This window comes from Helicoverpa zea, chromosome 31 (genome assembly GCF_022581195.2).
Source record: "Helicoverpa zea isolate HzStark_Cry1AcR chromosome 31, ilHelZeax1.1, whole genome shotgun sequence".
Lineage (NCBI taxonomy): Eukaryota > Metazoa > Arthropoda > Insecta > Lepidoptera > Noctuidae > Helicoverpa > Helicoverpa zea.
In genome coordinates, this window is record NC_061482.1 from 12,656,216 (window position 1) to 12,670,743 (window position 14,528).

The 14,528-nt window shown below is 35.4% G+C and overlaps 1 protein-coding gene across 1 annotated transcript in view; it reads right to left on the reverse strand.

The window, feature by feature from the left end:
• The window catches only part of LOC124645306, a 69,461-nt gene that overhangs the window by 32,359 nt on the left and 22,574 nt on the right, over positions 1–14,528 (reverse strand). Inside the window, exons 19-22 of the mRNA XM_047185106.1 lie at positions 14,119–14,201; positions 10,176–10,355; positions 8,262–8,498; positions 7,641–7,886 (exon numbers count right to left, since the gene is read on the reverse strand). Coding sequence (XP_047041062.1) covers positions 7,641–7,886; positions 8,262–8,498; positions 10,176–10,355; positions 14,119–14,201 — 746 coding nt within the window. The remainder of the gene's footprint in view (positions 1–7,640; positions 7,887–8,261; positions 8,499–10,175; positions 10,356–14,118; positions 14,202–14,528) is intronic.

The following is a 14,528-nucleotide window of genomic DNA, read 5'->3' on the forward strand; positions in this document are numbered from 1 at the left end:
TAAAACCTTGTGCAAGCAGTTACTCCAAGAGAGAGATGACAGTGAAGTCGAAGTGAAGAACATAATCGACAAAAATACCTCCCTCAAGAGTGAGTTGGCCGAGCTGCACATGGATGTGCTCGACCAGCACACTCAGCTTCAACAAGAGATGTCCTCGTTCCATCAGTGCAGTGACACCCATGAAGTGGCTTTACAGCGCATCACAGAATTAGAACAGGAGTTATGTAATGCCCATAAGGCTATATCTATACTAGAATGTGGTAAGATTAGTGAACAGGTTACTAACACTTGCAACCTTTTTGATGAGTTAGTTGCCTGTAGGTCAAACAAGTTGCCTTGTAAGTTAGCTGAAACTATTGATTTGACTGGTGATGATACCATTCCAATATGTCCTGTAGTTATGAGTCATAATAAATTAAAAAAATATATTAAAATCAACAAGTTTATTAGACGGTCAAAGAGATATTTGAAAAAACAAAATCTCTTAAAATTAAACATTTTACTTAGAAAGGACCGTGTTAGCTTAACAAAGACACTAAGTTCCTGTACTGCTGAATTAGAATATTGTAAATCTATGTATGAGATGGAAACTCAGCAGCTTCAACAAGATTTAAAATACAAGGAGTCTTTGCTAAAGGATATTTTTAGTAAATATGAGTCTTCTCAAGAACAACTAAGCAAGCGGTTATTTGAGGCAGTGGAGCTGATGGACCTGGTGAAGTCCAACACGGAGAGGTATGAGTCTCTGACAAATAGCCTTTCATGTGATGTTGCAAGCCAACCATCACCTTCAATACCATTGTCTGAAATATCTGTGCCTACACCTGCTATAGAGAATATTCATATAAAAAAATTTAATACTTTGCTTTTCACAGATGCATTGGGTGCTGGCTTTGGAAAAATTTTACACAATTACCTTAGCCATCACTTTACCAATCACAGTTACCATGACATAACTTTTAAGCAAATTGTTGAGAAAATTGGCAGTACAAAATTAGATAGTAATTCTATAATAGTTCTGTTGTTAGGTAGTAGTTCTGGTACAACAAAAGAGGACATTGTGAAGGGTATTGACACCTTACTTAGTTTAAACATTGGAAAGTTAATGTTATGTGCTTTCCCTTATTCTGATAGTTTTTCAGAATACCAAAATAAGTGTATATTTAATTTAAATAATACATTACACATGTTGACATGTTGTCATAGTGACAAACTTTTATTTTTTGATACTAATAAGTTTATTAGTGATTTTACTTTGATTAAGGGAGCTGTATCTGTTCCTGGTAGTTGTAGACATACTATTGCTATGTTGATAGCATATAATATTGACAATATTATATCTAATATAATGAAATGTAGGTTAGGGGACGAGGGTATGCTGTATAGTTATACTAACAGCACACTGATAGATTGTTGTATGATGACGTCATGTACGAAGGGGGGTCCACAAATACTATCTACCACCACTACCACCACCACCACCAATATGTTAGAACATTCTAATCATATTGAACACGCCGGTGGCATAGATTCTTCTATGCAAGTTATATCATTTGTGGAGAAAACTCCTGATATAAATAATTTAAACTAATTATTAAGACAACAGAAGATATTCCAGTATTTAATAATTTTAAAGATAGAAGCAAGTTATCTTCTGGCGACTTAGTTAATTACAAAAATCACAGGAATGAGCAACATATTTTAAAACTTTTCAATCAAAATATTCAGAGTTGCTCTTCTAAACTTCTTGAAATAGAATTAGTATTAGAACAAACCAAGTTTGATGTAATTTGTATTACAGAACATTGGCTGAAAGATTATCAAGTAGAATCTATAAATTTTGAGAATTATTGTGTAGCTAGTTATTTTAGCCGGAAATCCATGATACATGGTGGCTCCCTAATATTAGTCAAAAATCATATTAAATATAAAGTAAGAAAAGATATAGTTGATATGTCAGTGGAACATAATATTGAATTGTCCTGTGTTGAGCTAGATAAGCATGTGATAGTGTGTGTCTACAGACCACCGCAACACCAGAATCTTTGTGTATTTGACTCTGTCATGGAAGATGTCTTGAAAAAAGTCAGTAGCAGTAGTAAGTCAGTCATCATATGTGGTGATTTCAATATTAATATTTTAGAAAATAATATTATAAGTTCGAGTTTTTTAAATCTTTTCAAATCATTTAATTTGCATAACGTTTTTGAAGAACCTACTAGGGTAACACCAACTACTGCTACTTGTATAGACAATATTTTTTGCAGCTGTGAGTACCTGCATAAGTCCATAGTGAATTACTTGCCATCTGATCACAGTGGACAAGTGATCACTTTCCACACTTACTCTCCACCAGAGAAAACAAAAATAAATTTTAGAGAATATACTTCAAAAAAAAATCGATAAACTAAATCAGACTCTAGCTGATAAACTGTGTGTACATAGCTTCAATCTTAAAAATCCAAGTGATATTTATGCCGATTTTTTCTCTGTATTAAACGACCAATTCAACTTAGCTTTTCCAGTCAAAACTAAAATTATTAAATCTAAGTTCTTATTTAGTGACTGGGCAACCCCGGGTATTCGTAAAAGTAGAGAAAAGCTGTTTGAACTTTATGGTTTAAAGCCTTATAACGCCGATCCAAGTTTCCGTGACCACGTCTCAAAATATTCAAAAATATTTAAAACCGTTTGTAAACAGGCAAAATCTATTCATATTAGAAATAAAATAAAATATGCTGATGATAAAATAAAAACTACTTGGACAGTAATTAACAACGAAACAGGGAGACGAAAAGTTCGAAAAACTGATTTAAGTCTAGAAACTGATAATGGTCCCATCAGCAGTAACCTTGAAGTAGCTCAAGAGTTTGAAGCATTCTTTACTAAAATACCTTTCGAGACGACAAAAGCACTAAATTAAAAAAACTAAATTAAATTCTTCCACCACCGTGTCTATCGATCTACTCAAAAAACATGTTAAACCATGCTCTTTACTATTTAAATTTCAACATACCAGCCCCGAGGCTATTATTAAAGCCTTTAAAGATCTTAAAATAAAATCAACAGAAGATCTGTGGGGTATGTCTGTCAAGGTATGTAGGTCAATTATTGAAACAATTGCACCTTATTTAACTTACATATTTAATGTTAGCGTAGACCAAGGCGTGTTTCCTGACTTAATGAAACACAGCAAAGTAGTTCCTTTATTCAAATCGGGAAATAGTAAGGAATCGAATAACTACAGACCCGTTTCTGTCTTACCGGTTCTCAGCAAGGTATTTGAAAAGTTGATGCTTGAACAGATGTTGCGCCATTTCAATAAAAACTCCATCTTTCACAAAGAACAATACGGTTTCACTAAAGGTCGCTGTACAACCGATGCTGGTGTAACTTTGATCAAGCACATCTTTAAGGCTTGGGAGGAAGCTGAAGACTCTATTGGAATCTTCTGCGATCTCTCAAAAGCGTTTGACTGTGTAAATCACGAAACGCTTTTGCGAAAGCTAGAGCATTACGGAATAAGAGATACTTCTCTCCAGCTGTTAAAATCATATCTAAATGGTCGGCAACTTAAAGTTCAAGTAAACGGCGTAAATTCACGAGGTTCAGTGATGGCAATGGGCGTACCACAAGGTTCTATATTAGGTCCGTTCCTCTTTTTAGTTTACATAAATGATTTGCCCTACTTATTTGATAATCAACCTAAAATGGTGTTGTTTGCCGATGACACTTCTCTTATTTTTAATATTGATCGACGTAGACGTACCTTAGACGACGTAAACAATTCCATTCTCCAGGTTCAAAATTGGTTCAACGCAAATAACTTGGCTCTTAATGAAAAAAAAACAAAATGCATTCGATTTTCATTGCCAAATGTAAAAAGTAGTGAATGTGACATTATACTTAATAGTGAAAAACTAGAATTTATAAATCAAACAGTTTTCCTGGGAATCACTCTTGACAAAAAACTACAGTGGGGACCCCACATTACATCTCTTGCGGGTCGTCTTAGCTCGGCCGCCTATGCTATCAGAAAGATGAGGCAGCTAGCGGACGTAGAAACAGCTAGACTGGTATATTTTAGTTACTTCCACAGCATCATGTCGTACGGCATTCTGCTGTGGGGACGAGCTGCTGACATTGAATGCATATTTATCTTGCAAAAGCGAGCTGTCAGAGCTATGTACAACTTACGTAGTCGTGAATCTCTTAGGGAACTGTTTAAAAAAATTAATATCATGACCGTACCTTGCCAATTTATTTATGAAAATATCATGTATGTTAGGAAAAACTTACATTTGTTTGAAAAAATATGTGATAGACATAATTATAACACTAGAAATAAAAATAAGATAGCTATCCCGCAGTTTAGATTATCTAAAGTACATACATCTTTCATGGGATATTGTGTCAAATGTTATAATAAAATACCAGACAACATTCTGGAACTAAATGACATGCGGTTTAAAACTCATATAAAAGCCACACTTTGTAAGCAAGCATATTATAAATTAGAAGATTACATTCAAGATAAAAATGCTTGGAAACATGCTAGTCCTGCTCCATAGGACATACTGACAATATCTAATTAATTAACAAATTAAAATTACACCAGCAAATAAAATTGTATTCATCTTTTGATTATTTGTTTGTAACTTTGTACCAGAATATAAACCAATTTGTAAATGTGAACACCATGTAGCATTTTAATTGTCACTTTATCCTCATTTGTCTTTGCGATTCTACATGATCTTCGCATGCTTTTACTGTATGTATCAATACATACAAATTGTAATACTATATTATTTTTAAAAAGAGTAACCATGGAGTTTCTTGCCCGTTCTTCTCCATAGGAAGCTACTTTTGGAATGGGCAACTAGAATCAAACTTAGTTATAATTTTGACGTTCATAAGTGCTTGTAAAGGCCTAAATGAAATAAATGATTTGACTTTGACTTTGAAAAGGCTCAGAATCTGATGATTTTCAAAATTAGCATTCCCAATAAAAAGAGAGATTTTCTTTTTTTTTAATAACAAATGAGTGCCTAGTATTTTAACTAGGCACTCATTATACTCAAATATTTAAATCACATAACTAGGCTCAAATATTTAAATCACATAAAACAAAAGCATTAAAATCCTGGCCGTCAAACTAGATCACAGCTTATTGGTAAATAAAAAAACATATCTGCGACAGAATACAAGCGCACGAGCAATCAACACTATTGGAGTTCGAAACTCAAATGTGTCTAGTTTTTCTCACCAGCCAGAGTTACGGCCAATAGGCCAATCCTCTACCGTAAGATTAAAGCAATAGTATTTGTCAATAATTTGATATCGACTACGTTGAATGGCAAATTTTAGTTCTGTAAGACACTGCGAGAGGCGCTGTAAAATTTTCCATGTACAAAAACCTAGTCGGTATCGAGTATCGACAAATACTAAACTCATGGTAGAGGTATAGGAATGCATAGGACAGGCTATGTCTTCTGTGCCTATTTAACAGCGCTTGCAATACCTACATATCATCCGCTAATGAAAATGTCATGCAACCTACTTTGAGGCAAAGGCAGAAACTCGTGTAACCAATAGCTGTCAAGCGTTCTCTTTGTTCCCGAATTGAATCAAAGCCCCTTTAAATAGCAATGATTACCTACTACATACGCAGAATAGAATTCGCAATTCACAAGAATTCCGATAATTATCTACATATCTCTGGTATTAGAACCCATATGATTTAATTGTTGTTATTACTGAAACCATCGTGTGTAATTAATTTTTATGATAAAAATGGAACATTCCGATTAAATACCTCAGAAATAGAGTGTTTTTGCATTATTTTGAACAAAATAAATGAAACCCAAATTACTCTGTATTTGAAATAATCTATTTAGGTAATTATGGCCTTACTACAAAAACTTTAACAACTGTTTTACACTTGTCTAAAAAAAATGTGGCTCCAAAATGAACCTTATGTCAACGTCATAATTTGACATTTTTTTAGACAAGTCTTAAACTGACGTTAAAAATTTTTGTGGTAAGACTGCATATATTTGGATATGATATTTCTGTGAACATGTGCTCGTTACAGACCCCATGCACACGGGTTAGGCTGCACGCACTGTATTTTTTTTTGTTTTCCGTTTCGCACAAAAGAATTGCGCGGGATTTTTGGCTGGCATTTGATCAGGAATCCAATTCGTGCTCCGTACACGTAGTGTTTCTGATTGAAGGTTTCCCGTTACCAAATATTCATCCAGACCATAGCATAGAAATAAAAGGCACAGAGTATGAAGTTGTCAATACAGTTGCGTCGGTAATAACTTTTTGGATGTATACCGAGAATTTTCGTAACTTATCTCACTGCATACTAGGTGGGCAGAGCAAAAATGATCTTACAAATCCGCAGCATATTTATGTAATAATTTATTTCGTTCCTGTAACAAGTTATTAAACAAAATTCATAATCTAAGCCAACACAGTCTAGTTCTAGTCATATTAACGTCAGCGGTTTTCTGAGTATCAGGTTCTTCGCTGTATAAAAGTTTGCTAAAATTTCTCGGAAGCATCTCAGAGTTAGATTACGCGTGCCTCTTAGGCTTTTACTAACTGTTTAAAAAATAAGTGGGGGAATTGAGGTTTAATAAGTTAAAAATGTCGTGGTGGTGTTGTGGTTGAGGTAACTGCCACTCAAGTACGAGTTTGACTCCCGGCAAGAACCAATGAAACTTGCTGAAGAAATATGACCTTTGGCGAAGGGAATTCCTTCGGCTGCCCGTATGTAACTACAAAAAATCTAAAATTCTCGCAGCAGGTAAGCTCTGCTTAAGAAGGAGACTTTTTCTTCTTTAATAATTGACACTAACGCAACATGACCATCAATTGTAGTTATTTGAGGCATTTTGGTCCTAAGCTACATTTTGTAAATTATTTTCACTGTTTGTTTTGTAATTCAACGGTATCTGAAGCCTCAGCGTACGAAACATCCCCGACGGCAAATGAACTAGTTTTTTCAGTGATTCGACTAACTTTTTTGTCAACATAGATGTTGACATGTCTTGCAGCGTCGGTATCAAAGCAAACGACGCATACGACCGGTTTCATTTGTTTATTTGTACGTGAAGTTTATTTTCAATTGGGACACATTTCATTTGGTTACACGTCTATATTAGTTAGCGTGGTTTAGGCTACATCAGACGCATCAGGATTTCCATTAAAGGCTCAGTTGGAAATAATTACGAACTCTGTGTTTGAAAATTTTATATAATCCTAGCTTTTCGTCTGGCCATGACGTGATTCAAAGCAAATACGTCTTAGGGATGAGGAAAAGAAATGGGTTATATGTTTGTAACTAGGTGGTAGGTGCCTTGGAAATAATAAGATGACGTTTGCAAGATCAATCAAAAATATATTTTGCGATAACGTAACGTTAAAGATGCCCTTGATGATGATGATGGCGACGTGTCACAGTATGGAAATGTATAGACCGACGTCTCGTATGCCTCGGAATCGCGAACGCCATACATTTCCATACCGTCTTGGAAGGGTGCCTTGAGAACACCTCAAAGTGACATCGAAATTAAGCTCAGCCAAATAATTCCTATGAAAATATAGTTAAAAAACAAAATCATATTTACCATTCCAGCAATAGTTCTTAACTCTTCTTTCACGATAAATTTCTTCATGACCCTTCCTGCGCAGTTGACGGGGCTGGTAGCGGTTATCATGAGGACTCGATGGGGCAGTGGGGTCATTAGGGCAGTGCCATGTTGCTCTACCGTGGCAATGCCCTCGCCTCTGATGGCCACGTCGACAGCACAGCCCAGGGTATTCATTATCACTAGACCTGTTTGTTTGTGCCCTGGTACTTGGAGTGTTGAACGCTGAAAAACAGGTACAGTTTCATCACCATCATCTTCAGCCTTTCTACTGTCCCACTGCTGGACACAGGCCTCTTCTCATATAGAGAGGGATGTGCGTTGATCATCACGCATGCTCAAAGCGGATTGCCGATATCAGCCTTTTAAAGTCAGGTTTTCTCAGAACCTATTATTTCCTTCACCTTTACTCAGTCATTTGTGTCCACCAAGACTTCGTATAGTTTCTATGAGTAGACATCTGCATTTTTGTTTATGGGAAAAAAATATTCACCCCCAAATGAAAGCAAACCCAAAAAGAAACTATTTACTGAACTAAATATCAGGTATCCTTTCTCAACAATTTTGCCTTCTACATAACCAGGTGCTCAAGAAACTCACCTCAATCCCAATCTGTAAGATACCAGCAGAAACAAAAGCCATCGCTGCTAACATTCCTCCAATGAACATCTTCTGTAGCGGTGGCATGTCAGGCAGCAACGGCCACGCCCCACCAGGACAGACGGGGATCATCAGCAACACCATAGCGGGGTTCATCACTTGCAGCTGATCCGGCATCAACGTCACGCCGAACACTTCACTCCGGAGTCTTGAAGCTTGGAAAGTCCAGCGGGAACCCTGGTATAAAATGCTCCTGAAGTACTAAATAGAGAGGCTAACTAATAGAGTTATTTACGCAGTGTGATTTCATACTAACGGATTATGCGCGTGAAAGCGCGTGTAAGTCCAAATACGCGCGCAAAATGCGAGTGATTATCGCCAAAAAGACCACATACGCGCGCGAAGATACGCTAGTCTGAAATCGCCTTTACAATACAAGAATGATTCACAACGTTAATTAAATTAGTTTTAGTTTGAAAGTCCAATTTACGAGATAGGTACTTTTGCTTTATTTGTTTAGGTAATGCTTTGAAAACTGGAGTCGAAACAAAGGCAAACGCCACTGGCGAAATTGTTTGTGTGAGTGCATTTACAAGACTATACGATCAAAACAGTTGTTTGTATTACAAGGAACAGCCGCAACCAAATCTATGAAAAACGAATTAATAAATACGTCAACTAAAACAATGTTTTAATAACAACACAACACATCTGTGCACTGAATTTGCATTTCCAGCGGTCTGTTTTGTTTACGTATCCAATAGAACGGTTGAATAAAAAAAAAGTTTTGTAATTCAAACAAATAATTGACGGTGCCAATAGGCATGATGACAGTAATCAAAAATCATTAAAATAATATATTTATTAAATTAAACTTGAAGCTTGGAATATAAAACGCGCATTGTTTTCTTTGTTAATAATGTGATTAATATGTATTTTTATAAAATAAAATTACAAAATAAGGCAATCCGCCATGATATCTTGAACACCAATCATAGCTCGTGACGTCATTTCTCAAAACAACTCGCGCGAAAGCGCGCGAACGTCACATTTCGTTATTGTGAACTTCCACTGCGATCTTTGTTTTTAATTAATTAATTGTTTATAACACGAGTTATGGAGCCCGGATTTATCAAGGCAAACAGCGCTAATTTGCCTAGAATTGATATCATAATGCTGGGAAAGTTTTTGGCATCAAATAAAGATTTTTGTTCAGCTGAATTTAGAAATGTTAAAACTTTCATGTAAGTATACTAGTTTAATTAAAAAACAATGAGAGATGAAACCTAACCTCGAAATAGTTATTTACATTATAAACTATGCTAGAATCTAGAGAACTATGTAATAACTTACATCAAAGTGATCTTCACAGAAAAAAAGTTGTACCCTGGGCATTATTGCTTTTGAATCTCGCCTTGCAAGTTTAAGCCACTTGTTTCGTATTTTTTTATTGTGAGGAACGTACACAAATAACTTATCAGGAGTTGTTTTGGATGTGTTCTTACACTGGGGGACCCCACAACACCTATGCACTTTCGAATTCATATTTAATAACACAAAAAACTTAATTATTGCACGAGCGTTGTTTACTTGCGTCTTGTAATTTCAGTCGTGACGTCACAAGTGACGACATGACACTGACAAGCGTTTTCGCGCCGGATTCAAAGTGGACAGAGAAAAATGCAATTATTTGATAAAAAAACTTCGCATTTTCTTAAAATTAATAATTTTTCATATAAAATAGACGTATACCTACATCATACAAAGGAATTTAAAAATTTGTCATCATGCCTATTGCACACATCAATACAAGCGTATAAACAAACTTGTAAATATTGGCCAACCAGTTGCAAAATTTTGCACTGACAGGTTGTGTAACCTTTTTGGTAAAATTAATGGTGAAAAACCACAAACCTGTTGATCAAAGAGCGACCAGAATATAGGGACTGGCAGGTAGAGGTACAGGATGGAGAAGACGACCTTCATATCAGCTACCAACTTCTCTCCATACTGTTCCACGGAGTAATCCAACCAGTGGCCCCGAGGAAGCCCGTCCACTTGAGGGTTATACTTTATGCGCCTAGTAATGGCGTACTGAAAATACAGGTAACTTTAATAAAATAATATTGTCAACGGTCATGATACCTACTCCATTATACGTGAAAGTATCGCTGTCTTTCTGAGAAGGCTTAAGAAAAATACAAAGAAATTTCGAAATTTAATATATAATATAAAAAATTGGGATTTATTCTACTGGAAAAATGTAGTGGGAAGATAAACATAAGTATTAACTTAGCTTTCCTAAGAAATGCACCGTGCCACTTAGAAAAAGTAGTGCAACATGATCAGAAACGCCCACACAAAAAAACAAACAATACGAAGATTGTCTCCACATTTATTTTTCAAAGGAATGCCATCTAATGAAAGCATATTTTCTTTCTAGCAAAATGTCAACAAAGGTATCTGGATTCTGAAGACAAAACAAAATCCTATCAACATCTAATTAATTTTGTAATGAAATTCTCAGAGTATCAGTGTCGCAGTGACTACTTTTTCATACCTGTTTATTCTTATTTCCTGATCAGGAAAAAAAATTGCTTTGCGTCGCATCAAATAGGTATCTACTGAGAAAAAATTCGAGCTGCCAGTGAACGTAGATTAATTAGCTGAAGATTCAGTCTCTATCCTCATCCGTAGTGATAATTAAAAAGAGAAAAAGTCCGTGTCTGTCTGTCTCTGCTTTTTAATCATCTTTGCTAACTGATACAGGCAAAATATTAGCTAGACAAGAATTTTATTAGGATTCACCATAGACGAAAGTGCATTACACACTTTATAACTTCAGCCTTCATAGACAACACGAGTACCAAACTCCTTATTGTAAACACTACATAGGTCTGTCTAAGTAATATCTATGTTCTATAAAATGTTTTCAAAATAACGTTGGGATTTCAGGCCTCAAACTCAATCAACTAATCTGGCTAAGCCAGGTACCGTTAATATATGCTAAGCATATAAACCAACTTTTTAAATGAGTCTGAAGTTGCTTGAACAAATATTTTTCCTCCCCTAATTATTACAGTAAAATTATAATTGAAAAAGTATTCAACAACTATATTAATTATAAAAGAGTACATTTTTTGAATGGAACTTTTAAATCCCTCCGTTATGAAGCATAAGATGGCACATTACTTCGAATTCATCTGGTAGTGGACCAGGGCTTATCATACTCTACGTGATGCAAGGCGAACACGGAGGTTTTAATTAGTCTGAAACATTAATCTACAAGTAAAAGAGAAATACAAGAACTGCAAGTAGGTACGTGATATTACTTAGACATGGCCGAGAACATCTTTTTATTTCGTAATGGAACATAGCCACATGAAAGAAAATTATTACGTTGCATGAATACGTGATTTTCTTTTTCTAAAAAGCACAGCTGTATTTCGGAGCTGTGTACTGAATGCCCAGGTCTTTGTCAAAGCCTTTCTACATTGTGTGCTGTTTAAAATAACTACGTAGGTAGTTCGTAGTACGGACACACATCCGCAAATATTTTGTGCAGCAATCTGTTTCGTCCCCAACTTTATGCAACCAAGTTGAAACAACTTCTACGTTTTCAAGTTCTCAGACAATCGATCAGTACCTACAACATCTATTATTCCAACATTCCCCTTCCTTTGAAGTTTCATTGAAGTAATTTGATCAAATAACTATGCTTTTGTAGGGTTCGGTCAACCCCATGAATGCTTCTAAGCTTGAACGCGGAATTACACAATCAAATGTACTCACAAATAGTTATTACTAATGCCCTCCCGTAGTGTGGAAAGGAAATATTACCGAAGAACATCAATCATGGCAGATACTCTCTTTTTTATGGTCTATTTCAAAAAAACCTGTGAAAAGGATGTGCATGGCACTGTGATGATTGATACGTCTTACTCACAGGCTATTGGCGTGATGAATGAGCCCAAATATGACTCTCTTTAGAATTATAAGACACATTATCTGTGTCATCAATTACCTGTGTAGGAAAAACATAGTGCAGACAACTGGCTGCGATGTAATACGACCTACTAAACACATTATTATGATAAATGTTAAGCCATTTAGAGATCTGCCTGCACCGTAATGAAAAAAGCTTGTGAGAATAAATTCTGTTTCAGGAATATGTTTTAGCTGTTGAGTGGGTTTAGTCTTTAACCTCTCAAAAACTTATATATTTTATTTTATAACTTATGCTCCTGAATCAAAAGCCCCTTAAACTCCCGTTTCGTGGAAACCTTAAGCTCGTTTTAATACTTTGAACGGTGGCAAATGTATCGTATATATGTATGTATCGTGTATGCAATTGCATAACTGATTTCTAATAAGTAAACCCCTTTGCACAGGGCGTCGTATCGTAATCCTCACTTAAGACGCGCGCAATACAAGCACGAACTGTTCAAACAACTCTGTACACGAAGCGGTGTCGCAGCGAATCGTAGGAGCTGTTTATGGTCATTGTTATTATAGTGTAGCGTGAAACACAAGCGTAAAACTTAACTCTTCGATAAAATAACTGAACTGAACTGAATAAAAAATGAAAAAATATAGATTAAGTGAATATTGAAGTAAATAAAAACTCAATGACAAAAACAAAAGTAAACAATATTTTGTAGCAAAATGATTACTGATATCAATATTATGCAGTTTTTGGCATCCGAAACGATAAATCTATGCGACAGTCGTAGGCACTAAACTGCAAGTTTCGGATGCGTAACGCGTCTACGCTACGAGTCTACGACACAACGTGTGCGAAGGGCCGTAGCCACACAGTATTTGGCCGTAGCGTAAGAAACAACGCTTGTGATTGCATAATTGTTTCTTTTTTATTGAAAGAGGAACAAGCAACAATGAACATAGGGTAGGTACGCTATGAAGATAAACTTTTATGCACTGAACGTGATGTTTCTTATTAAATTCGTATTTGCCAAAAAAAAAATAAGTACCTAGATATTTAAATAAATTATCAAGGCACTAAGCCCAAAAAGAACGAAATAAGTATGCTGTCCGTGTTACGAAGTCCTAAGGAGAAAATAAAAGTTATAATCGTTTTAAGAACACTGGTACAGAACAGACATTTTACCTATGAACAACCGTAAATTACAAAACCATCATAAAGAGGTAATCTCTTTAATTACTTTTGTTCTAAAGTTTAATTATTTTAGGCGAACTTCAGGCTAATTTCGATATATTTAGCCGCTTTGTGGATAGCAAAGTGTATAAACGGATGTTTCAATTTATCTCGGCTTCTAGCCACCACGGTGTCAAACACTTTTCAGCAATTGAAAGAGATTTTGAATTCATGTAAGTGCTTTCAAGAAGATATAATAAAATATTGAATCCAATCAAATAATAGGTGTTACATTTGGCTCGTCTAGAAAAGCTGGGTTACCCATTGCACTAATGTATTTGGAGAGACTGGTTCTACCTAACCCTCTAAATCGAATTATTATTTAAAGATAGCGTTTCTTTCACATAAAATAAATACATGTAAAAATTTTACCCAACGATAAAGATGAATGGCTTTGTAAATTAGCTGTTTATTTTTGTTCTAACCTATAATACATTATAAGTATAACAATAATTGAACAAACACAAACGAACTGTGGACCTGCTAACTAACTTCAACATTTGGATATACACATCAATAAGAAAATAGAATAACATTTTTACCTAATAAATTTAAAAAAACCTTGAAACTTCTCACAAAGATACGAGTATATCTATAATTTTCGATATATTTTAGTCTAACTGCGCGGAGTGAAGGCACATTAGTAGAACCATTCATCAATTTATCTGAGCAGTGACTTACCCAGGCGCAAGAAATAAACTTGAGAGTCACGTTGTCTCGAGGCTGCTTTATCCTGTACGAAGGCTTGCCTGCCACGAATATCACTGGAAATAAATCATTTGTTGTTCAACCTTTTTTGAGAGAGCTTAGTTCTATTATTTTACTGGTGAGAAAGAAATTGTTGTCAGGGAAATGAGGTCTATCAGTTTAGAATTAATTAAGAAGAAATCTATAGAAAAGCTTTATCGGCGAATTTGTGATGAAAAGTAATCTACCGCGAAAACAATCCACGTCAGAGGCCGTCAGGCGGATTTGAGAACACTCTGACTCCAGGGTCTGCTAGGCGATGAAACCTGCGGCTCAGTCGATAAGAAGAAGAACCGGTTTAACTACGAAGTTATGGAATTAATCTATTTATATTGGAGGATATA